The sequence below is a fragment of the Aquarana catesbeiana genome, linkage group LG12 (genome assembly GCF_042186555.1).
Source record: "Aquarana catesbeiana isolate 2022-GZ linkage group LG12, ASM4218655v1, whole genome shotgun sequence".
Taxonomy (NCBI): domain Eukaryota; kingdom Metazoa; phylum Chordata; class Amphibia; order Anura; family Ranidae; genus Aquarana; species Aquarana catesbeiana.
Window position 1 is genome coordinate 82,370,133 of NC_133335.1, and position 25,901 is coordinate 82,396,033.

The 25,901-nt window shown below is 47.8% G+C and overlaps 1 protein-coding gene across 3 annotated transcripts in view; it reads right to left on the reverse strand.

Moving 5' to 3' along the window:
- Window positions 1–9,134: 9,134 nt before the first annotated feature.
- The window catches only part of UNC13D (unc-13 homolog D), a 235,702-nt gene continuing 218,935 nt past the window's right edge, over window positions 9,135–25,901 (reverse strand). For all 3 annotated transcript variants that reach the window (XM_073608142.1, XM_073608143.1, XM_073608140.1), the window contains 3 exons: window positions 13,846–13,969; window positions 13,516–13,709; window positions 9,135–10,090 (listed from right to left, as the gene is read on the reverse strand). In XM_073608142.1, the coding sequence (XP_073464243.1) occupies window positions 9,981–10,090; window positions 13,516–13,709; window positions 13,846–13,969 (428 nt within the window). In that variant the 3' untranslated portion in view covers window positions 9,135–9,980. The remainder of the gene's footprint in view (window positions 10,091–13,515; window positions 13,710–13,845; window positions 13,970–25,901) is intronic.

Consider the following 25,901-nt stretch of genomic DNA (forward strand, 5'->3'; position numbering starts at 1 on the left):
TCTCTACTTTTGAAAGCCAGCTATGAAAATGCACTATTTGCCTGGTTTTTGTGTCTCCTGAGAAACTGAGTGAACTTTGTGGGCCTAGCCCTGTTTAAACAGTACTGTGAAAATAATGAGAGAAGGAGGAGCAGCCGGCTCGGGATGGGAGTGATGGTGGCCAGTTGATGGAAGGTCCAGATGGTGGGGTGGTGCATGTGGTCAGAGATGCATGCCTCTGACTGACTGTACTACTGTAATATGAATGAAATGAATATTCCCGTGCTGCCTAAACTGTAATAAATAAATATGGTGCTTGGTTGAGGCAAGCACCGATTGGGTCAAACAATAGCCAGAAGGAAATATAATAAAAAATCAATATATGGTGCTGCGCTCCAAGTAATAGAAAACAAATAAAGTGCTCAGTGATTCATATACAGTGCTAAGTGTACTAAAGTAGTTTCTTTTTTTACACTTTTTTATATTTTAGAATTTTTTTACAGTATTTTTTAAAATATTTTCTGGGGGGCTTTGGTGAGATGTCAGGGGTCTAAACAGACCCCTGACATCTCCCCTTTGAGACAGACAAAGGGACTGAGGACAGAGATTCCTCAGTCCCTTTCTCAGCACTAAAGATAAATGAACAGAAGACAGAGGCTCCTGTTCATTCATAAACTGAGTAGAGTAAACACAGTTTACTCTGCTCAGTAATCACAGGAGCGAACTCGCTCACTGTGTTCAATTACTAGTTCCCCCCGCAACAGGCGGGAGAGGAGAGGAGGGGAGCCGGCTGTGGGGGACAAGGGGGGCCGGAGGGGGCCAGAGGAGAATGGGGGGGGGGCGGAGAAGGACATGGAGGGGGCCAGAGAGAGGAGAACAGGGGGAGTGGGGAAGGACATGGAGGGGGCCAGGGGAGGAGCACACAGAGCAGCTGGGAATGATCGGTGCAGCAGGAGGGACAGCTGTGAACACCGATCTCCCTGTATAGCTTTTTAGCTGACAGCCGCGGGAGGGAGAGAAGGAGAAGTGGCTGTCAGCTAAAAATTGATACAAAGGAGATCGGTGTTCACAGCTGTTCTCCGCCGCACCGATCATTCCCGGGAGTTTGCGAGGGGCTTGCCGGTGTGCGGGAGCTGCCGCAGAAATGCGGGATTCTCCAGCACCTCGTGGGAGGCTTGAGATGTCTGCATTCCGTACACCATCTGTGTACAGAAAGCCTTCAGGTAGCCATATTCTATTGCATTTTACAGAAAATTGCAATGCTGCAGATTGAAAAGGAAAGATAATTTTGAATAACATTCAATTACAATATGACTTGTGTAGCAATATTGTTATTTTTTTTATTTACAAAACTTTTTGCCTACAAAGTGGAGCCACCTTTTGTTCAGTCCCGTGTTACCCCAGGAGTGAAGTTAAATACCCAACACTTTCAGGTATGGGTAAGCATATGACTCTCTCCAATATGACAGTGCTGGTGCCTCATGCTTGGCCCACACTGTTACATGGGGGCAGAAAAGAATTCAATAGCCCTGTGTAAGTTCCAACAAATCTGTTGGCATGTGGGTTAGTACCTCCTTATGACCAGAGGTCATCTTATCGAGAACCCACAAAGGTAGGTAGTGTCATTCCTACTCTTTCCGCTAGCTGACCACCATGTCCCAGCACTGATTTGGAGATATTTCAGAGTAGTGGTTAATGTTTCATACTCTGAATGGCCTAGGGTTGCTAGTGGTGTACCCCAAGGTTCAGTGTTGGAACCCTTACTTTTTAATATATTTATAAATGATATAGGGTCTGGAATTAAAAGTATGATTTCAGTCTTTGCAGATGACACCAAGCTATGCAGTGGAATAACATCCTTACAGGATGCCTCCAACTTACAAGCCGACCTCAATGCACTGTTTAATTGGGCAACTGTGTGGCAAATGAGGTTTAATGTTGATAAATGTAAAGTAATGCACTTGGGAATAGAATATGCATGCATCATACATAGTAGGGGGGGTACAACTGGGGAAGCAATGGTGGAGAAGGATCTAGGTGTTCTGGTAGATCATACGCTTAAAAATAGCATGCAATGCTAAGCTGCGGTTTCCAAAGTGAGCAAAATCCTTTCTTGCATTGAAAGAGGTATGGACTCCAGAGAGAGAGATACCATTTTGCTCCTGTACAAATCATTAGTAAGACCTCATCTGGAATATGAAGTTCAGTTTTGGGCACCAGTTCACAAAAAGGATATCGGGGAACTGGAGAAAGTGCAGAGAAGGTCAATCAAACTGATAAGAGGCAAGGAGGAGCTCAGCTATGAGAAAACATTAGAGGAACTGAATTTATTCTCTCTTGAGAAGAGGAGATTAAGGGGAGATATGATCGACATGTAAAAAAACATATGGGGTCCATATAGTGAACTTGTTGTTGAGTTATTCACTGTAAGGTCATCACAGAAAAAAAGGGGGCACTCTTTACGTCTGGAGGAAAAGGGATTTAATCTCCAAATACGGAAAGATTTCTTCACAGTAAGAGCTGTGAAAATGTGGAATAGACTCCCTCAAGAGCTGGCCCTGTCCAGCTCAGTAGATTGCTTTAAAAAGGCCTGGATTCTTTCCTAAATGTACATAATATAACTGACTAACTTTTATAGGTAAAGTTTATCCAGAGAATATCCGATTGCCTCTTGGGGGATCAGGAAGGATGGAGCAAATTGGATCATTTTTTGCTGTGTTTTTTTTTTGCCTTTCTCTGGATCAACTGTGGGTAAAGTAATGTGTATATAGGATTGTATCATTTTTTTCCCCTTTTATTGGTTGAACTAGATGGACTTGTGTCATTTTTCAACTGGACTACCTATGTAACATTTCAGGAGAGAGTGCAGAACTCCAATCCTCCTACTAGCCCTGACATAAACAGGTCCATGTACACATTGCCCTAGGGCCAGGATAAGAGGCACTCCAGTACACTTGCAAGGCCTTGCTACTCAGTGGTTACAGGCCAGGTCCCTGGGACTAGCCTCATGCCAGGGTTGAGGACCATATTACAGTAGTGTTCAGTGATTCATATAAAGTGCTAAATGTACAAGATATTAGACTCCAAAAAATTATTCAAATTCATTCACTAAAAACACAGTAAAATACAGAATCTAAAGAGCTAAGTAGTCAAAGAGAAGTAATGAACTTCCCATGTGCAATAGGTGCAAATAGTCCAATATAGGATAGCATCCAGACCTACGCTAGCCTGAACAGGATAAAGTGCTAGTGACACAAAGTTCAAAGTAAACATATATCTTCAAAGAAGTGCGGTGAATACAGTGTGAAGTGCTGGATTCCAACTGGCATTCTGTGTTGTGATGATGTGAATAAGTGATCTTTTTCTTCAGTGTGGTTACACCTAAGGGTGCAGTGGCTCCTTACCTTACCGCTGTAAGGTAACAGCATAAAGATGAAAAAATAAATAAACGCAGCGCTAAACAAAAATTCAGGAGTTAACTAACACAGTATATATTAGTGACATATATGTGACAACTAATCCTTCAACGTGATAAAAAATAACAACCACATTGAAAAAAGTGGGAGGGGTAAACCTCATTGGCTAAAAATAATGTCCATAACCAAATGAAAGTTCATCAACCTAAGCAACATAATACTTCTGGTGCCAAAGAGGAAGAGCGTGTGTAATAGGTACACTTAAATTGCATGAGTGGTCTTCATGTGTTGAAAATCCACAGGAAGAATGGAAGGAGCAAATACGCTTACCGGAAAAGGTGGACATGTTCACCGTATGGCTAAGTGTCATTCAGGCTTGTGGATCCACCAATTGAACAGCATAAAGATAACCAAGGGTAATACGGATTTCCGGGATCCTGCAGTGGGTCTCCCTAAGTTTTTTTTTTATGGATGGCGGTCTATATGGAGCCTGATATCCTGGTGAATGCTTTTCATTTATATGCGTCTCCTTCACACAGGCCAAAGTAAGGTACTACTTTTATGTGAGTAACTTACTTTGGCTGAAGCAAATACATTTCTAGTTTTTATATACTTCACTATTGGGGTCCCCCGTTCTCTTTTCTCCATTGTTGATGTGTCCACCTGAGAGGATCTCCATCGCTGTTAGCCTGTGTGGAGGAGACACATATAAATGAGAAGCATTCACCAGGATATCAGGCTCTGTATAGACCGCCATCCATAAAAACACACTTAGGGAGACCCACTGCAGGATCCCGAAAATCCGGATTACCCTTGGTTATCTTTATGCTGTTACCTTACAGCGGTAAGGTAAGGAGCCACTGCACCCTTAGGTGTGACCGCACTGAAGAAAAAGATCACTTATTCACATCATCACAACACAGAATGCCAGTTGGAATCCAGCACTTCACTCTGTATTCACCAGCACTTGTTTGAATATATATGTTTACTTTACGGTCTGGATGCTATCCTATATTGGACTATTTGCACCTATTGCACATGGAAAGTTCATCACTTATCTCTTTGACTACTTAGTACTTTAGATTCTGTATTTTACTGTGTTTTTAGTGTATGAATTTGAATAATTTTTTGGAGTCTATTGTCTTGTACACTTATATGAATCACTGAGCACTACTGTAATATGGTCCTCAACCTTGGTATGAGGCTAGTTCCAGGGACCTGGCCTGTAACCACTGAGTAGCAAGGCCTTGCAAGTGTACTGGAGTGGCTCTTATCCTGGCCCTAGGGCAATGTGTACATGGACCTGTTTATGTCATGGCTACTAGGAGGATTGGAGTTCTGCACTGTCTCTCCTGAAATGTCCATCTAGTTCAACCAATAAAAAAAAAAAATGAAAAAATTGATACAATCCTATATACACAGTCCTTTACCCACAGTTGATCCAGAGGAAGGCAAAAAACACAGCAAAGCATGAACCAATTTGCTCAATCCTTCCTGATCCCCCAAGAGGCAATCGGATATTCTCTGGATCAACGTTACCTATAAAAGTTAGTACCCAGTTATATTATGTACATTTAGGAAAGAATCCAGGCCTTTTTTAAAGCAATCTACTGAGCTGGACAGGACCAGCTCTTGAGGGAGTCTATTCCACATTTTCACAGCTCTTTCTGAGAAGAAACCTTTCCGTATTTGGAGATTAAATCCCTTTTCCTCCAGACGTAAATTGTGCCACCTTTTTTTCTGTGATGACCTTACAGTAAATAACTCAACAACAAGTTCACTATATGGACCCAATATGTTTTTTTACATGTCAATCATATCTCCCCTTAATCTCCTCTTCTCAAGAGAGAATAAATTCAATTCCTCTAATGTTTTCTCATAGCTGAGCTCCTCCTTGCCTCTTATCAGTTTGATTGACCTTCTCTGCACTTTCTCCAGTTCCCTGATATCCTTTTTTGTGAACTGGTGCCCAAAACTAAACTTCATATTCCAGATGAGGTCTTACTAATGATTTGTACAGGAGCAAAATTATATCTCGCTCTCTGGAGTCCATACCTCTTTTAATATAAGAAAGGATTTTGCTCACTTTGAAAACCGCAGCTTGGCATTGCATGCTATTATTAAGCGTATGATCTACCAGAACACCTAGATCCTTCTCCACTATTGCTTCCCCAGTTGTACTCTCCCTACTATGTATGATGCATGCATATTCTATTCCCAAGTGCATCACTTTACATTTATCAACATTAAACCTCATTTGCCACACAGTTGCCGAATTAAACAGTGCATTGAGGTTGGCTTGTAAGTTGGAGGCATCCTGTAAGGACGTTATTCCACTGCATAGCTTGGTGTCATCTGCAAAGACTGAAATGGTACTTTTAATTCCAGACCCTATATCATTTATAAATATATTAAAAAGTAAGGGTTCCAACACTGAACCTTGGAGTACACCACTGGCAACCCTAGACCATTCAGAGTATGAAACATTAACCACTACTCTCAAATGTCTCCAAGTCAGTGCTGGGACATGGTGGTCAGCCAGCGGAAAGATTAGGAATGACACTACCTACCGTTGTGGGGTCTCGGTAAGATGACCTCCGGTCATAAGGAGACACTAACCCACATGCCAACAGATTTGTTGGAACTTACACAGGGCTACTGACTTCTTTTCTGCCCCCATGTAACAGTGTGGGCCAAGCATGAGGCACCAGCACTGTCATATTGGACAGAGTCATATGCTTACCCATACCTGAAAGTGTTGGGTATTTAACTTCACTCCTGGAGTAGCACGGGACTGAAGAAAAGGTGGCTCCACTTTGTGGGCAAAAAGTTTTGCAAATAAAAAAAAAAATAATATTGCTACACAAGTCATATTGTAATTGAGTGTTATTCAAAATTATCTTTCCTTTTCAATCTGCAGCATTGCAATTTTCTGTAAAATGCAATAGAATATGGCTACCTGAAGGCGTTCTGTACACAGATGGTGTGAGGAATGCAGACATCTCAAGAGCCCCACGAGGTGTGGGAGAATCCCGCATTTCTGTGGCAGCTCCCGCACACCGGTAATCGTCTTGCGTACTCCCGGGAATGATCGGTGCGGCGGGGAACAGCTGTGAACACCGATCTCCTTTGTATCGATTTTTAGCTGACAGCCGCTTCTCCTTCTCTCCCTCCCGCGGCTGTCAGCTAAAAAGCTTTACAGGGAGATCGGTGTTCACAGCTGTAACTCCTGCCACACCGATCATTCCCAGTCGCTCTGTGTGCTCCTCCCCTGGCCCCCTCCAGGTCCTTCTCCACCCCCCCTGTTCTCCTCTGGCCCCCTCCATGTCCTTCTCCGTCCCCCCCCCATGTTCTCCTCCAGCCCCCCTCGTCCCCCACAGCCAGCTCCCCTCCTCTCCTCTCTGGCCGGTTGTGGGGGGAACTAGTAATTGGACACAGTGAGCGAGTTCGCTCCTGTGATTACTGAGCAGAGTAAACTGTGTTTATGAATGAACAAGAGCCTCTGACTCTTGTTCATTCATCTTTAGTGCTGAGAAAGGGACTGGGGAATCTCTGTCCTCAGTCCCTTTGTCTGTCTTAAAGGGGAGATGTCAGAGTCTGTTTAGACCCCTGACATCTCACCAAAGCCCCCCCAAAAAATATTTTTAAAAAATATTGTAAAAAATAATATAAAAAAAATAAATAAACTACTGACACCACTCTCCCCTGCCCTACCAACACTGTCCACTACTCCAACCCCCTCCCCCCAAAAAGCAAAAAAAATAAAAATAGCCACCTCCCTGAAATGAGTTTGCCACCTCCCTGAAATTAGTTTTTGCAGGTTGGGATGTCTGGGAATGCCCCCTAGAAATGTCATTTTTGGCCTTTGTGATTGGCTTGCTGATTTTCCCAGAAGTTTGCAGAAAAATACAAATCAGATTTTGGGCATCCTCTGCAACAAACATTTAGTTATATGTTTCTCCCAAAGGGTTTAGCCACATCTAAAGGTATGCAGATACTGCCACTCTCCTCATCAGAACCCTGCAGGTACAGCAGTTGACTGATAATTATATAACCACTCCCATTCACATTCACTTTGCACATGGACACAGAAAAACTGACAGCTGTTTCTTCAGAATAACAAAAGTCAGGAATCTGCACAATTGGTAAAATCCCTGTAATGTACATAGATCATAGAGAGGGGAATGTTTTTTTCTCAACAAAAGTAAAGTTAGTCCTTAACAAATGCCTATTTTACTTTGCTCTGCATAGCTTTACATAGGACCGCTGTAAAAGTTTCTCTTTCATTTTTAATATATATTTTATTAATCCAAGTCATTCTTGTACAGATACAATAAAAATGGAATATATTTGACTTTTTGTATAAACTGCAAGCTGTATAAAGTATAAATCTTTGCCTTTGACATTTCTTACATTTTAAGGCATGTGTTGAACATGTACAATGTTTTTACTGTCCAGACAATTTTATAGTCGAATCCGATAGTAGTAGCCAGTGTGGTGCTGCATAGGAGGAAGGGAAGCGTAACTCCAAGAAAGCAGCTAAATACACACGAGCCACATAACTCTTCTCCTTGCTGTCCCTCTTTTTCAAATTCAGTTGGGAGGTCCGATATGTACAGCAATTTAACCTACCTATACTCTGGTGCAGGGAGAAGCTTGGGCCTATATATATATATATATATATATATATATATATATATATATATATACTATTGACTTTTTACCTAAGTGTACATTGTTCTGTCTACTAAACATTTTCTGTCAGTAGACAACAATGTTGAACATGTGTGCAGTCTCTGGCAGGATTTTGTTCCACGTGAGCAGTCTCTGACTGACTGTTTTCCATGCAAGCAATTTCTGAGACAGGTTTTGGTTTATGCACGCGGTCTCTGACAGGATTTCATACCATGTGAGCAGTCTGACTGGATTTTGTTCCATGTGAGCAGTTTTTGACTGATTTTTTTCCATGCAAGCAATTTCTCATAGAAGTTCTGGTTTACATGAGTGGTCTCAGAGTGGTTTTGGTTTATAGAAGCGGAATCTGACAGGATTTTGGTCCATGTGAGCAGTTTCTCTGAGTGGTTTTGGTTTATACAAGCAATCTCTGACAGAATTCTGTTTCATGTGAGTGGTGTCTGACTGGATTCTGTTCGATGTGAGTGGTCTCTGACTGGATTTTTTCCATGCGAGCAGTTTCTGAGAGAGGTTTTGGTTTACGCAAGTGGTATTTGAGAGTGTTTTTGCCTTATGCCGCGTACACACGACTAGACTTTCCGGCAGAAAAGGTCCGACAGAATCATTCCATCGGACATTCCGATCGTGTGTGGGCTTCATCTGACTTTTTCCTTCTAAAATTCTGACGAACCTATAATTAGAACATGTTTCAAATCTTTCCGACGGAATCAGTTCCTATTGGGAAAACCGCTCGTCTGTATGCTATTCCGACGGACCAAAAATGACGCAAGGGCAGATATTGGCTACTGGCTATTGAACTTCCTTTTTCTAGTCCCATCGTACATCATCGCGTTCTAAACGATCGGACTTTGGTGTGATCGTGTGTAGGCAAGTCCGTTTCAGCGGAAAGACCGTTGGAGTCTATTCTGATGGAAAGTTCGGTCGTGTGTACGCAGCATTATACAAGTGGTCTCTGACAGGATTTTGGTCCATGTGAGTTGTCTCCGAGAGTGGTTTTAGTTTAAGGTGGTCTCTGACAGGATTGTGTTCCATGTAAGCGGTCTCTGAAAGGATTGTGTTCCATTTGAGCAGTCTCTGACAGGATTGTGTTCCATGTGAGCAGTCTCTGACAGGAGTTTTTTTTCATGCGAAGAGTCTCTGACAGGATTTTGCTCCACTTGAACAGTCTCCGAGAGAGGTTTTGGTTTATACAAGCGGTCTCTGACAGAACTTTGTTCCATGTGAACAGTCTCTGAGAGCGGTTTTGGTTTATAGGAGCAATTTCTGACAGTTATATGTAATATGGTAACAGTCTCTGTAATTTTGTGAAACATACTGTATATATCATAGCAGTGAAGTGTGGGTTGGGTCAGATTTCCTGCTCCTGAAAAACTGAATGAAAACTTTTCTGGTCCTATGTTTGTATATATAGATTAAGCTTCAGCTGTTAAACAATACCACTTTAACCATGCCCAGTCAAAGTAATCTCTACTAATAATCTGCCACATGATGGACCCTCCTCACTTCCTCCGGTGGGCCCCAGACACACCAGTCCGGCTGTTCACCTGCCAGGAGTCTGTTATTGGATGGCACCTTCAATTTTGTCCATTCAGCAAAGAAGAGATCCAGAAAGCAAAACTTACATCAGGAATCAGCTGGAATACAGGAATAGTTTTCGTTCTAGCTGTGCAGCATGGAAAATATGTGGAATTGCAAGACTGACTGTACAGAAATACTGATAACTTGGCTGAAAACAGGTAAAGACATACACATTTCAGCTGTATCTTTAGCAGATTGCTTGGAGTTCCTCTTTAGTCTATGTAGAGGGTTTGCTAATGTACACTAAGTGCAGAAAGGGCCTCTTGGCCAGTAAATGACAGGTTGTTCCGTATGGCCTCCCCTGCGCTAAGGTCATCGTTCACTTTCCCTTGACTGACGAGCTCTCTGCCTGCGAAGTTTGACAAACAGGACGGCTTCCTTTTCAGAACGACGACATTCCAAGAGCTGCAGGATTCGATCCCCTGAAATGAGAGGCACACTGCTAATTATCAAAGTTAGCAAAACAGGAAGGACTAGCAGTCCTGTCATTGTGAGGTTGGCCTGTGTCCTGCAGGGTTATCTGATTGCCATTAATGGATATGTTTAGTTTTGTTTAGCTTGTTGTCCGGCACTGATGTCTGCAGTCTGTTCATAACAAGTACGTTTGTTTTGTCCAAGCAAGAGACCAGTTAAAGGTTTATTAAAGCCCAATTAAAGTCACAGAAATAAATATGCAGTCACTTTGTGCTAACAACCTCTATTGTTTTAGTCTTACTCTAGATCAGGAGCTCCAAACTTTCTAAACAAAGGGCCAGTTTACTGTCTTTCAGACTTAAGGGGGGCCAGACTGTGGCTATTGGAAGTTGAAAGGCTCCTGACATCAGTGGAAATAAACAATGCACCATCTTTGGGGTCAGTGGGAGGAATAGCGTCCCATTGTTGTTGTAGGTGGGAGGAATTGTGCCCTATCATTGGTGTCATTGGTCCCCATAGTTGGAGTCATTGGGAGGAACTGTGTCCTATCTTTTGTGTCACTGGGAGGAATTGTGCCCCATTGTTGGTGTAATTGGATGGAATTCTGTTTGTTCATTGGTGTCAGTGGGGGAATTAAGTCCCATTGTTGGTATCAGTGGATGAAAATGCCCCAAGGGCCAGATAAAAAGGAGCAAAGGACCACATCTGGCCCCCGGGCCACAGTTTGGAGACCACTGCTCTAGATTTCAGTGGTTGTGCAGAGGGTCTAAATATGACTATGCAGTCTAATAGGTAGACTAGGTGTAACAGACTAGACATAGCCCCTCCCCTTTCCTGTGCCAAGGGGTGTGGCTTTTACTTAGCTCTGCCAATACAGAGCACTGCAGTGTAAGGCAGGAAGCAGCACTTTCTCTTTAACCTCTTGCTGACCATGTAACACATATGTGCAGCAGCAAGGAGGGTGGGCTCTATTTCCCACACAGTGCACATATGTGCCCATGGCAGCTGAGGTTTCTGTGCTGAGAGCCCCTTAGATGACAGCTCCCAGGACAGGCTTCCACCAGGACAGGCTCCCAATCATGTGACTGCTGTGAACGCCAATCACAGTGGTTACATGATCCGAAAATCCATCCCACTCACAGTTTTAAGACCCAGTTAAAGGGCCATGGCGGGTGGATGGGAAAGGTTTAAACCTATTTCTAAAAAATCATGTGTCAAAATTATGCCCATACCAGTGAGCTTACCACCAAGGCCAGAATTTTTATGCGGTTGCCAGGTCATTACCAGAATAAATGCAGTGGCAGCAGTAAGTGAAAAAGTTGTGGCCCCACATTTCAGAGATTGTACCAGGGACGGTCCATCCATTAAGGGCACACGGGTGCCGCCCCCTCTATCCACACCACCCCCCTATATGGTTAATGGAAAGATTCATGCATAGCATGAATCTATCCACGGCCACCGCAGTCACCCCCTATTCATGCGTCCAGCCCCCTTCAGGACGCTGGGTGCCTAAATTACAGCAGCGGTGGGTATTGTTTTGAAGCACCTGATTAAAGCCATAAGCTTCAAAATAGGGTGGACTCAGAGCGCAGAGCATTGTGCTCAGAGCCCACCCAGGTGTGTTAGAAAAGCTTTTCTAACACTGAATCGCCTCTCCACCAATCAGGAAGCACGGTACAGATAATAGTTTCAAGTTTGGCTGAAAGGTCAGCCGATCCTATTGGATGCCTAAGAGGAGGGAAGGAGACGCACAGCGGAAGCCACCATGATCTCAGAAGAGAAGAAGACACAGGAGATGCTGTCAGATGCCCGCCGCAGCCTGATCCCCTGCCTGATGTGCCCGCAAATCCCCGATGTGCCTGCTGATCCCCGCCGCTGATGGGGTAAGTGCTGGTTGACCGGCAGACAAAAAAAACACTAGCCGCCACTGGAATGTACTTTCAATGTGTAGCCAGTCAGGCATCTTGATACTGCAGCCATCTGGGAAGTGCTGATAATGTCATATTACAGTGTCAGACTTTCAATGATTGGCTGCAGTTCCAGAATGTCTGATTGGTTACACATTACAATGAATAAGTACATACTCTGAACTGCAAGACCACAGCTATTTCACTCATTGTGGCCATCACAGCATGTTTATAAACATTCAATGCAATCACAGATTATCTGACCAAGCTGCTTCGCTAACATAGTGGTCGGCTGGAGATAAATAGGTTTAGTGATATCTTGGATCCCCCAGAGGGGAATATTGAGCAGATCCTGCAGGATGAGCCTCTCAGGCTCCCACATAGTTCCCAGTTGGTTCTGGCCTGGAGCATCTTGAGGATCTGCACCCTATACCTGCATCCAGAGAAGAAATGTGAGGAGTGACCTGAACTGCATCTGTGCCACCACTACCTGGGGAGCCAGTTTCCCCACAATTACTGCTACTACCAGGGATATTTAGTTGAAGTAGAATGGCAGGAGATACTGGAGGAAGAATCATATGACCATTTTGGTAAAAACAGAGTAGTTCTTGGTGTTATTAGGGTAGGAGTGGATGAATCTTGCCTATAGCCTATAAACATATATAGCCTAGCTTGTGTATTTTTTATATTTATAAATTTGTATAGTTTTTTGTACTTTATTGTAGACTCTGGACCTAGCATTTAAAGAGGAGTTCCACCCAGGGGCTCCATTAAAAAAAAAAAAAAATTAAAAGTCAGCAGCTACAAATACTGCAGCTGCTGACTTTTAATTGGACACTTACCTGTCCCTGGGTCCAGCGATGCGGGGGATCGAAGCCCCGCTCGTCCCCCCCCCCCTCCGCTCGTCGGCGCCGGCATTTCAACTGTGGGCGCCGGGCTGTGGCTTCACAGCCTGGCACCCACTGCGCATGCGCGAGCGGCGCCGCGCGCCGTGATTGGCCGCTCAATCACCTGGGACCTGTAATGGGTCCCAGATGATTGACAGGAGGGAGGGAGCAGAGCTGAGCCCTTCCTGTGCCTGGGGGGAAGTGATGTCACCAGCCCAGGCAAAGGAAGGGGCAGACTACGAGGGACCACCTAGCAACAGGCATTTAGAGGTAAGTAAAAAAAAAAAAAATATTCAAATGTTTTTTTGTTTTTTTTTTTTTACAATTTTTCAGTTAGTTTTATTTTTTTGGGTGGAACCCCACTTTAAGCCCCTCTCAGTTTTAAAAATAATTTGGCCACATCCATCAGTGAGACACTCTACATTACAAGTATGGATTAACCCCACCCCCAACTCCACCCTCATTCTCACGAATTGCAATAATCAGAAGGTCCTAGGTATGTACATGCACAGTTAATAACAAATAGAAAAATAACAAGACTGGTCTAAAGATGTGATTCAGGGGCAGGCATACTGTATAGGGTATTAAAACATCAAAGCCAAAAAATAAACCAGTGATGTCATGAAATGGAGTACAAACCATTGTGTTTTGGATGACTGAGGGCCAGCCGCTTCTGTGGAATGTTGGTCACCGTGTCATCTTTTAATCCTGGCACATCTGCAAGATCTAGAAAAGCTTCACCCTCCAGTTCATTAGAAAGAAGGGTGTCATGGTCAAACACCGTAAGTAGGACACAGGCTCCAGAAACCTCACATTGCTCTGGGGTCACCAGGCTGAAAAAAAGAAAAGATGTCTGTTCATATACATGACCACTGTATTGTCTATATCTAATGTTCATACATAAATAACCACATTGATATTTATTTTTCAGGGTTCCTTATGTTTGTTTAATATGTTAGAATCACTCACAAGTCAAATGTCTCATCATAAAGAGGGTTCAGCTCATTCTTCATAACCTGTGTGCAGCGTGGCTCCACCGCAGGAAAAATGTGCTTAGGCTCCAGCGTCAGCTGTACAAAGGGGTCACTGCTCCCTGCGCAAACACAAAGGTGACCAATGAGATGAGTGCAATTTATTTTCAAATATTGCTAGTTATAGGTAATGTATTATGGTTTTCTACATTATTTCTTTCTAAGTTTATAATCGTCATGATAAAAAAACGTTAAAACATTTTTTTTTCTAGTTAGGTAAATACAGAATGGGAAAGACTTGAGAGCTTTTCAAGAAAATTGGAGATATCAAGGGAAAGTTTTGTGCAAACGTACGCATGGTAATAGACAAGAATGGCAAGAACCTGAAAGAAGCAAGATGACAAGAATACACAGAAGAACTATACAAGAATGATCTGAATGACCCATATAACCATGATGATGCAATGCTGATCTTGAACCAGATATCCTAGAGAGTGAAGTCAAGTGGGCCTTAGAAAGCATTGCTAATAACAAAGCTAGCGGAAGTTATGGTATCCCAGCTGAGTTATTTAAAATCTTAAAAGATAATGCTGTTAAAGTGCTGCACTCAATATGCCAACAAATTTGGAAAACTCAACAATTGGACTCGAGGATGTCAGTTTACATTATGATACCAAAGAAGGGCAGCACCAAAGAATGTTCAAACTATCGTACGATTGCACTCATCTCACACGCTAGCAAGGTTATGCTGAAAATTCTACTAGCTTGTCAGAAACCATGAATCAGACTGAGACAGAAGTACAGTTAAATCTAACTTAAGTTTAATAATAATAAATAAAAGGTAAACAGAGTAAATGTAGTCAAAACATAGCCAGAGTTCAAGAACCGGAACAGATAGTCAGACAAGCCAAAACGTCAGTGAGCCAGAGATGAGCGTAGTAGAAGAGCCAGCAGGATCTGGAGCCAGAAGGAATGTCAGCCAAGCAAGTCTTTAACAGGAACACCAGAGAGCATCTCTAGAGATGTGACCAAGGCGAAAGCAGAGATCATCTGGGCTGGATGGCTTAAGTAGGCAGGACTGACGAGCAGGATATCATCAACAGGTGAGTCACTATGGAGAGATAGGACCTGGCAATTAGCCGATAGCTGAGCGGCCAGCTCAGAGAAGGAAGGGCTGAGCCCAGCCCTGACACAGCTAGGCTTCAGCAGCATGTGAACCGAGAACTACCACAAGTACAAGCTGGATTTCAAAGAGGCAGAGGAACTAGAGATCAAATTGCCAACATTCGCTGGATCATGGAGAAAGCAAGGGAGTTCCAGAAGAATGTCAACTTCTGCTTTAGTGACTACAGTAAAGCTTTCAATTGCGGAAAGGATGTACATCATGCGAAATGCCAGGATCGACGAATAACAAGCCAGAACTAAGATCGCTGGGAGAAATATCAACAAACTGGGATATGCAGACAATACCACACTAATGGCAGAAAGTGAAGAAGAACTAAAGAGTCTCCTAATGAAGGTGTAAGAGGAGATCGCAAAAGCTGGCCTGAAATTGAACATTAAGAAAACTAAGATCATGGCAACCGGTCCCATCATCTCCTTGGCAAACAGAAGGAGAGTAAAGCAATGGCAAACCTAGACAACCTTTATAAAAAGCAGAGACATCACCCTACAAAGTGCTGTATAGTCAAAGCTGTGGTATTCCCAGTAGTAACCTATGGTTGTGAAATTTAGACCATAAGGAAGGCTGAATGCCGGAGAATTGATGCTTTTGAACTATGGTGTTGGAGTGCCGTCCAAGGGACTCTTGAAAGTCCCTTGGATGGCAAGATCCCCCTGGTGTGTGACGTGGGCTCACCCGAGGTGTGGGGTCTAAGCTCTAACCAGTATTCACCAGAGCTCCTGATGATGGTGATGGGTTTTGCAGTGTGCTAGCGCCAGATTGCAGTCCTCAGGATTGCCCCACCAGGAGGTGATCAAGTGGGGCTTTTGTAACAGGTGTAGCAGGTAAGGATCAAGCAGAAGCATATTCAGTAAACAAGCCAAAGGTCAGTAACAAGTGGTAGTCAGGTTGGGACCAAGCAGAACCATAGTTGAGGAACAAGCCAAAGGTCTGTAACAAAGGGTAGTGAAGATACGGACAGTAGAAGGAGCAAGATATTGGCTGGAAAGAGCACAATAATCTGGCAAACAGGAGGTGCAAAGACATAGCTTAACTAGGAAGTTCATGGGAGGAGCAAGGAGTTAAAGGTTCACTAGAAACAAGATAGAAAGTAAGGCAGGCCATACATTAATCATTTTTCTTTTTCGTTCAACCAATAATAGTCATAGTAGGTGAGGTTGAAAAAAGACACAGGTCCATCAAGTCCAACCTATGTGTGTGATTATATGTCAGTATTACATTGTATATCCCTGTATGTTGCGGTTGTTCAGGTGCTTATGTAATAGTTTCTAGAAACTATCAATGCCCCCCACTGAGACCACCGCCTGTGGAAGGGAATTCCATATCCTTGCCGCTCTTACAGTAGAGAACCCTCTCCAATGGGTTGAATGAATAAAAATGACCCAATTACCCCATCCACACACTTGATTTGGATGGGGGAATCCCTTCTGCTGAGTTGTATTCTGACAACAGGATGACTCCCCCGCCATCAGAATACACTGATCAGTGTTGCCGGCTATAGCCATTAATATGCCATTAGTGTTGTAGTGATCTGTTTACTGGTTACAGCAGGTGTGAAAGAAGACTGTATTCCAAGAAACTAAATTGGTGTAATAAAGTTTATGCTATCACATGTTTAGCTCTTTATAATGAAAAAAGGACATGCAGATATGACAGTGCAACTGTGCTGTACCAAAGTAAATGTTAATGGTTTTGGGTCACTTTTAGGTCTCTTTTAGGTTTATATGTTTTTATATCTGTTTTATTCACTATCTACTGTATTTGCTGTCATATACTTTCTTTATTTTACAAATAAACATTTAATACATGAAAAGCTTCTTAGAGCACTATTAGTTATATTAAAAATTAACTTCTTTCAGCAAAGCTAAAAGCATTTTGGCTAATGATAATAAAAGACGACCAAAGCTCCATCTATTGTCTGGACAGAGGACTATTTGTTGTTGTTGTTCAGTCGTTTAGTCGTGTCCGACTCTTCGTGACCTCATGGACCATAGCGCGCCAGGCTTTTCTTAAACCAGTCAATCTTGAAGGAAATTGACCCTGAATATTCACTGGAAGGACAGATCTTGAAGCTGAAACTCAAATACTTTGGCTACCTAATGCGAAGTGAGGACTCATTGGAAAAGACCCTGATGCTGGGAAACAATGAACATGAAGTTAAGCAAGCTCTGTGAGGCAGTGGAGGATAGAAAAGCAGGGCCGATCCCAGACGGGGTGCACGGGGTGCAGTGCACCCCAGCGCCAGAGAGGTGGGGGCGCTGTAGCGCCAGAGTGCTCCCTTCCCTCCTCCTCCTCCTCCTCCTCTTGTTTGTGTCCTGCGGCGCCTCTCCGCTGGTGTTCTAAGAAGAAAGGCGCCGCTGTATTCAGTGCTCAAGCCCCTCCCTCCTTCAGCCAGCCGAAGATGAGAAGGGAGGCAGAGCGGCTGGTCTCTGTGTGGAGAGAGACCAGCCGTGCAGTGAGTGATGTCGCGCGCGGGGGGGAGGGGAGGGAGGGGGAGCGGAGCTGTCCGTGCTGACACATTCTCCTCTCTGTGTCTCTCACTCCTGCTGTGTACTCCTCTGTTCTCCACCCGGGCGGCGCGGCTGCACACTCTCCTCTCCAGCTGCCGCCCGGGTGTTTTTATGTACTGTACCCTAATGGAGGGGGGGTCTGTAGTAATGGAGGGGGGTCCTGCCCTGGGGGGTCATTACTAATAGAGGGGGGCTCTGTCCTGGGGGGTCTGTAGTAATGGAGGGGGGCTCTGTCCTGGGGGGTCTGTAGTAATGGAGGGGGCTCTGTCCTGGGGGGGTCTGTAGTAATGGAGGGGGGCTCTGTCCTGGGGGGTCTGTAGTAATGGAGGGAGGTCTGTTCTGGGGGGTCTGTAGTAATGGAGGGGGGCTCTGTCCTGGGGAGTCTGTAGTAATGGAGGGAGGTCTGTCCTGGGGGGTCTGTAGTAATGGAGGGAGGTCTGTCCTGGGGGGTCTGTAGTAATGGTGGGGGGCTCTGTCCTGGGGGGTCTGTAGTAATGGAGGGGGGGCTCTGCCCTGGGGGGTCTGTACTAATGGAGGGGGGCTCTGCCCTGGGGGGGTCTGTACTAATGGAGGGGGGTCCTGCCCTGGGGGGTCTGTAGTAATGGAGGGGGGCTCTGTCCTGGGGGGTCTGTAGTAATGGAGGGTGGTCTGTAGTAATGGAGGGGGGTCCTGCCCTGGGGGGGTCTGTGGTAATGGAGGGGGGCTCTGTCCTGGGGGGTCTGTAGTAATAGAGGGGGCTCTGTCCTGGGGGGTCTGTAGTAATGGAGGGGGGTCCTGTCCTGGGGGGTCTGTAGTAATGGAGGGGGCTCTGTCCTGGGGGGTCTGTAGTAATGGAGGGGGGTCTGCAGTAATGGAGGGGGGTCTGTAGTAATGGAGGGGGGCTCTGTCCTGGGGGGGTCTGTACTAATGGAGGGGGGGTCCTGCCCTGGGGGGTCTGTAGTAATGGAGGGGAGTCTGTCCTGGGGGGGTCTGTAGTAATGGAGGGGGGCTCTGTCCTGGGGGGTCTGTAGTAATGGAGGGGGGTCTGTCCTGGGTGGTCTGTAGTAATGGAGGGGGGCTCTGTCCTGGGGGGTCTGTAGTAATGGAGGGGGGCTCTGTCCTGGGGGGTCTGTAGTAATGGAGGGGGGCTCTGTCCTGGGGGGTCTGTAGTAATGGAGGGGGGCTCTGTCCTGGGGGGTCTGTAGTAATGGAGGGAGGTCTGTCCTGGGGGGTCTGTAGTAATGGAGGGGGGTCTGTCCTGGGGGGTCTGTCGTAATGGAGGGGGGTCTGTCCTGGGGGGTCTGTAGTAATGGAGGGGGGCTCTGTCCTGGGGGGTCTGTAGTAATGGAGGGGGGTCTGTCTTGGGAGGTCTGTAGTAATGGAGGGGGGCTCTGTCCTGGGGGGTCTGTAGTAATGGTGGGGGGCTCTGTCCGGGGGGGTCTGTAGTAATGGAGGGGGGCTCTGTCCTGGGGGGGTCTGTACTAATGGAGGGGGTCCTGCCCTGCGGGGTCTGTAGTAATGGAGGGGGGCTCTGTCCTGGGGGGGTCTGTAGTAATGGAGGGGGGTCCTGCCCTGGGGGGTCATTACTAATAGAGGGGGGCTCTGTCCTGGGGGGTCTGTAGTAATGGAGGGGGGCTCTGTCCTGGGGGGTCTGTAGTAATGGAGGGGGCTCTGTCCTGGGGGGGTCTGTAGTAATGGAGGGGGGCTCTGTCCTGGGGGGTCTGTAGTAATGGAGGGAGGTCTGTTCTGGGGGGTCTGTAGTAATGGAGGGGGGCTCTGTCCTGGGGAGTCTGTAGTAATGGAGGGAGGTCTGTCCTGGGGGGTCTGTAGTAATGGAGGGAGGTCTGTCCTGGGGGGTCTGTAGTAATGGTGGGGGGCTCTGTCCTGGGGGGTCTGTAGTAATGGAGGGGGGGCTCTGCCCTGGGGGGTCTGTACTAATGGAGGGGGGCTCTGCCCTGGGGGGGTCTGTACTAATGGAGGGGGGTCCTGCCCTGGGGGGTCTGTAGTAATGGAGGGGGGCTCTGTCCTGGGGGGTCTGTAGTAATGGAGGGTGGTCTGTAGTAATGGAGGGGGGTCCTGCCCTGGGGGGGTCTGTGGTAATGGAGGGGGGCTCTGTCCTGGGGGGTCTGTAGTAATAGAGGGGGCTCTGTCCTGGGGGGTCTGTAGTAATGGAGGGGGGTCCTGTCCTGGGGGGTCTGTAGTAATGGAGGGGGCTCTGTCCTGGGGGGTCTGTAGTAATGGAGGGGGGTCTGCAGTAATGGAGGGGGGTCTGTAGTAATGGAGGGGGGCTCTGTCCTGGGGGGGTCTGTACTAATGGAGGGGGGGTCCTGCCCTGGGGGGTCTGTAGTAATGGAGGGGAGTCTGTCCTGGGGGGGTCTGTAGTAATGGAGGGGGGCTCTGTCCTGGGGGGTCTGTAGTAATGGAGGGGGGTCTGTCCTGGGTGGTCTGTAGTAATGGAGGGGGGCTCTGTCCTGGGGGGTCTGTAGTAATGGAGGGGGGCTCTGTCCTGGGGGGTCTGTAGTAATGGAGGGGGGCTCTGTCCTGGGGGGTCTGTAGTAATGGAGGGGGGCTCTGTCCTGGGGGGTCTGTAGTAATGGAGGGAGGTCTGTCCTGGGGGGTCTGTAGTAATGGAGGGGGGTCTGTCCTGGGGGGTCTGTCGTAATGGAGGGGGGTCTGTCCTGGGGGGTCTGTAGTAATGGAGGGGGGCTCTGTCCTGGGGGGTCTGTAGTAATGGAGGGGGGTCTGTCTTGGGAGGTCTGTAGTAATGGAGGGGGGCTCTGTCCTGGGGGGTCTGTAGTAATGGTGGGGGGCTCTGTCCGGGGGGGTCTGTAGTAATGGAGGGGGGCTCTGTCCTGGGGGGGTCTGTACTAATGGAGGGGGTCCTGCCCTGCGGGGTCTGTAGTAATGGAGGGGGGCTCTGTCCTGGGGGGGTCTGTAGTATTGGAGGGGGGTCTGTCCTGGGGGGTCTGTAGTAATGGAGGGGGGCTCTGTCCTGGGGGGTCTGTAGTAATGGAGGGGGGCTCTGTCCTGGGGGGTCTGTAGTAATGGAGGGGGGCTCTGTCCTGGGGGGTCTGTAGTAATGGAGGGGGGCTCTGTCCTGGGGGGGTCTGTAGTAATGGAGGGGGCTCTGTCCTGGGGGGTCTGTAGTAATGGAGGGAGGTCTGTTCTGGGGGGTCTGTAGTAATGGAGGGGGGCTCTGTCCTGGGGGGTCTGTAGTAATGGAGGGAGGTCTGTCCTGGGGGGTCTGTAGTAATGGAGGGGGGCTCTGTCCTGGGGGGTCTGTAGTAATGGAGGGAGGTCTGTTCTGGGGGGTCTGTAGTAATGGAGGGGGGCTCTGTCCTGGGGGGTCTGTAGTAATGGAGGGAGGTCTGTCCTGGGGGGTCTGTAGTAATGGAGGGAGGTCTGTCCTGGGGGGTCTGTAGTAATGGTGGGGGGCTCTGTCCTGGGGGGTCTGTAGTAATGGAGGGGGGGGCTCTGCCCTGGGGGGTCTGTACTAATGGAGGGGGGCTCTGCCCTGGGGGGGTCTGTACTAATGGAGGGGGGTCCTGCCCTGGGGGGTCTGTAGTAATGGAGGGGGGCTCTGTCCTGGGGGGTCTGTAGTAATGGAGGGGGGTCTGTAGTAATGGAGGGGGGTCCTGCCCTGGGGGGTCTGTAGTAATGGAGGGGGGCTCTGTCCTGGGGGGTCTGTAGTAATAGAGGGGGCTCTGTCCTGGGGGGTCTGTAGTAATGGAGGGGGGTCCTGTCCTGGGGGGTCTGTAGTAATGGAGGGGGCTCTGTCCTGGGGGGTCTGTAGTAATGGAGGGGGGTCTGTAGTAATGGAGGGGGGTCTGTCCTGGGGGGTCTGTAGTAATGGAGGGGGGCTCTGTCCTGGGGGGGTCTGTACTAATGGAGGGGGGGTCCTGCCCGGGGGGTCTGTAGTAATGGAGGGGAGTCTGTCCTGGGGGGGTCTGTAGTAATGGAGGGGGGCTCTGTCCTGGGGGGTCTGTAGTAATGGAGGGGGGTCTGTCCTGGGTGGTCTGTAGTAATGGAGGGAGGCTCTGTCCTGGGGGGTCTGTAGTAATGGAGGGGGGCTCTGTCCTGGGGGTCTGTAGTAATGGAGGGGGGCTCTGTCCTGGGGGGTCTGTAGTAATGGAGGGGGGCTCTGTCCTGGGGGGTCTGTAGTAATGGAGGGAGGTTTGTCCTGGGGGTCTGTAGTAATGGAGGGGGGTCTGTCCTGGGGGGTCTGTAGTAATGGAGGGGGGTCTGTCCTGGGGGGTCTGTAGTAATGGAGGGGGGCTCTGTCCTGGGGGGTCTGTAGTAATGGAGGGGGGTCTGTCCTGGGAGGTCTGTAGTAATGGAGGGGGGCTCTGTCCTGGGGGGTCTGTAGTAATGGTGGGGGGCTCTGTCCTGGGGGGTCTGTAGTAATGGAGGGGGGCTCTGTCCTGGGGGAGTCTGTACTAATGGAGGGGGGTCTTGCCCTGCGGGGTCTGTAGTAATGGAGGGGGGCTCTGTCCTGGGGGGTCTGTAGTAATGGAGGGGGGTCTGTCCTGGGGGGTCTGTAGTAATGGAGGGGGGTCTGTCCTGGGGGGTCTGTAGTAATGGAGGGGTGCTCTGTCCTGGGGGTCTGTAGTAATGGAGGGGGGCTCTATCCTGGGGGGTCTGTAGTAATGGAGGGGGGTTCTGTCCTGGGGGGTCTGTAGTAATGGAGGGGGGCTCTGTCCTGGGGGGTCTGTAGTAATGGAGGGGGGCTCTGTCCTGGGGGGTCTGTAGTAATGGAGGGGGCTCTGTCCTGGGGGGTCTGTAGTAATGGAGGGGGGCTCTGTCCTGGGGGGTCTGTACTATTGGAGGGGGGTCTGTCCTGGGGGGTCTGTAGTAATGGAGGGGGTCTGTCCTGGGGGGTCTGTAGTAATGGAGGGGGGTCTGTCCTGGGGGGGTCTGTAGTAATGGAGGGGGCTCTGTCCTGGGGGGTCTGTAGTAATGGAGGGGGGGCTCTGTCCTGGGGGGGGTCTGTACTATTGGATGGGGTCTGTCCTGGGGGGTCTGTAGTAATGGAGGGGGGCTCTGTCCTGGGGGGTCTGTAGTAATGGAGGGGGGCTCTGTCCTGGGGGGTCTGTACTAATGGAGGGGGGTCTGTCCTGGGGGCGTCTGTACTATTGGAGGGGGGTCTGTCCTGGGGGGTCTGTACTAATGGAGGGGGGTCTGTCCTGGGGGGTCTGTACTAATGGAGGGGGGTCTGTACTTATGGAGGGGGGCTCTGTTCTGGGGGCGTCTGTACTATTGGAGGGGGCTCTGTCCTGGGGGGTCTGTAGTAATGGAGGGGGGCTCTGTCCTGGGGGGTCTGTACTAATGGAGGGGGGTCTGTCCTGGGGGGTCTGTACTAATGGAGGGTGGTCTGTCCTGGGGGGGTCTGTACTATTGGAGGGGGGTCTGTCTTGGGGGGGTCTATACTAATGGAGGGGGGGTCTGTCCTGGGGGGTCCGTATTAATGGAGGGGGTCTGTCCTGGGGGTCATTACTAATGGAGGGGGGGTCTGTCCTGGGGGGGACTGTACTAATGGAGGGTGGGGTCTGTCCTGGGGGGGTCTGTACTAATGGAGGGGGGTTTTCCTGGGGGGGTCTGCACTGAGTAAGGTCTGTACTGAGGGAGGGGTTTATACTTAGTGCGGATTCTGCACTGATGGAGGGGGTCTATACTTAGTGGAGGGGGGTCTGTACTGAGGGGCGACTATAGTTGGTGGAAGGGGGGGTGACCCCAACCCTAGTGATGCCAATGCAGCTGCGGGCTCTTCTTTCCCCCCTCCCTCTCCCCCCTCCCTCTCCCTCTTGCAAACGCTGCTGTACTAGTGAGCAGCGCTTGCCAGCACAGCTGCCCATTATGTATCTTGCCCCACCTTCATATACCCAGGGAAGAAACAGAATAGAAAAAGGAGCAGAGAAGAGGATTGTGGGACATGTAGTCCCGAGGACTGGAAGCCCCACTGTAACACGGAAACTGCAGCTCACACAGTATGCTCAGCTAAATGGGAGAGAGAGAGATACAGGAGCCTGGGAAAGCTTTCAGGGAAGTACACCCAGGACTCCAGAGGGAGAGGACAGTGCTGAGGGAACACCATCAGAGAGAGAACCCTGCTGACCTGCACCACCAGAGGGAAAGCCACACAGCCTAGCTCCATCCCTGGCAGAGAAAGGAATGGAGTCATTGCTGGAATATAGATCTGGGCTCTACCCAGCGGAGTCGCCACTGGCAATTCAGAGTGAGCTGACTCCTGATCAGAGGAACCATCGCTGTATCGCTGGGTCAGGTGAGAGGGCCGATCGGCCATTATCTACTAACGTTCATAGGAAATGCAGTCTCTCTGATCATCTACTGTACTATGTCTGCAGTCTCTGATCATCTCCTGTACTATGTCTGCAGTCTCTGATCATCTCCTGTACTATGTCTGCAGTCTCTGATCATCTCTTGTACTATGTCTGCAGTCTCTGACCATCTCCTGTATTATGTCTGCAGTCTCTGATCATCTCCTGTACTATGTCTGCAGTCTCTGATCATCTCCTGTACTATGTCTGCAGTCTCTGATCATCTCCTGTACTATGTCTGCAGTCTCTGATCATCTCCTGTACTAAGTCTGCAGTCTCTGATCATCTCCTGTAGTATGTCTGCAGTCTCTGATCATCTCCTGTACTATGTCTGCAGTCTCTGATCATCTCCTGTACTATGTCTGCAGTCTCTGATCATCTCCTGTACTATGTCTGCAGTCTCTGATCATCTTCTGTATTATGTCTGCAGTCTCTGATCATCTCCTGTATTATGTCTGCAGTCTCTGATCATCTCCTGTAGTATGTCTGCAGTCTCTGGTCATCTCCTGTAGTATGTCTGCAGTCTCTGATCATCTCCTGTACTATGTCTGCAGTCTCTGACCATCTCCTGTGTCATGTCTGCAGTCTCTGACCATCTCCTGTACTATGTCTGCAGTCTCTGATCATCTCCTGTACTATGTCTGCAGTCTCTGATCATCTCCTGTATTATGTCTGCAGTCTTTGGTCATCTCCTGTAGTATGTCTGCAGTCTCTGATCATCTCCTGTATTATGTCTGCAGTCTCTGATCATCTCCTGTATTATGTCTGCAGTCTCTGGTCATCTCCTGTAGTATGTCTGCAGTCTCTGATCATCTCCTGTATTATGTCTGCAGTCTCTGATCATCTCCTGTACTATGTCTGCAGTCTCTGATCATCTCCTGTATTATGTCTGCAGTCTCTGATCATCTCCTGTATTATGTCTGCAGTCTCTGATCATCTCCTGTATTATGTCTGCAGTCTCTGATCATCTCCTGTATTATGTCTGCAGTCTCTGACCATCTCCTGTATTATGTCTGCAGTCTCTGACCATCTCCTGTACTATGTCTGCAGTCTCTGACCATCTCCTGTATTATGTCTGCAGTCCCTGATCATCTCCTGTACTATGTCTGCAGTCTCTGACCATCTCCTGTATTATGTCTGCAGTCTCTGATCATCTCCTGTAGTATGTCTGCAGTCTCTGGTCATCTCCTGTAGTATGTCTGCAGTCTCTGGTCATCTCCTGTAGTATGTCTGCAGTCTCTGATCATCTCCTGTACTATGTCTGCAGTCTCTGATCATCTCCTGTATTATGTCTACAGTCTCTGATCATCTCCTGTATTATGTCTGCAGTCTCTGATCATCTCCTGTATTATGTCTGCAGTCTCTGATCATCTCCTGTATTATGTCTGCAGTCTCTGATCATCTCCTGTATTATGTCTGCAGTCTCTGATCATCTCCTGTATTATGTCTGCAGTCTCTGATCATCTCCTGTATTATGTCTGCAGTCTCTGACCATCTCCTGTACTATGTCTGCAGTCTCTGACCATCTCCTGTATTATGTCTGCAGTCCCTGATCATCTCCTGTACTATGTCTGCAGTCTCTGATCATCTCCTGTATTATGTCTGCAGTCTCTGATCATCTCCTGTACTATGTCTGCAGTCTCTGATCATCTCCTGTATTATGTCTGCAGTCTCTGATCATCTCCTGTATTATGTCTGCAGTCTCTGATCATCTCCTGTACTATGTCTGCATTCTCTGATCATCTCCTGTATTATGTCTGCAGTCTCTGACCATCTTCTGTATTATGTCTGCAGTCTCTGACCATCTCCTGTATTATGTCTGCAGTCTCTGATCATCTCCTGTATTATGTCTGCAGTCTCTGATCATCTCCTGTATTATGTCTGCAGTCTCTGATCATCTCCTGTATTATGTCTGCAGTCTCTGACCATCTCCTGTACTATGTCTGCAGTCTCTGATCATCTCCTGTATTATGTCTGCAGTCTCTGATCATCTCCTGTATTATGTCTGCAGTCTCTGATCATCTCCTGTATTATGTCTGCAGTCTCT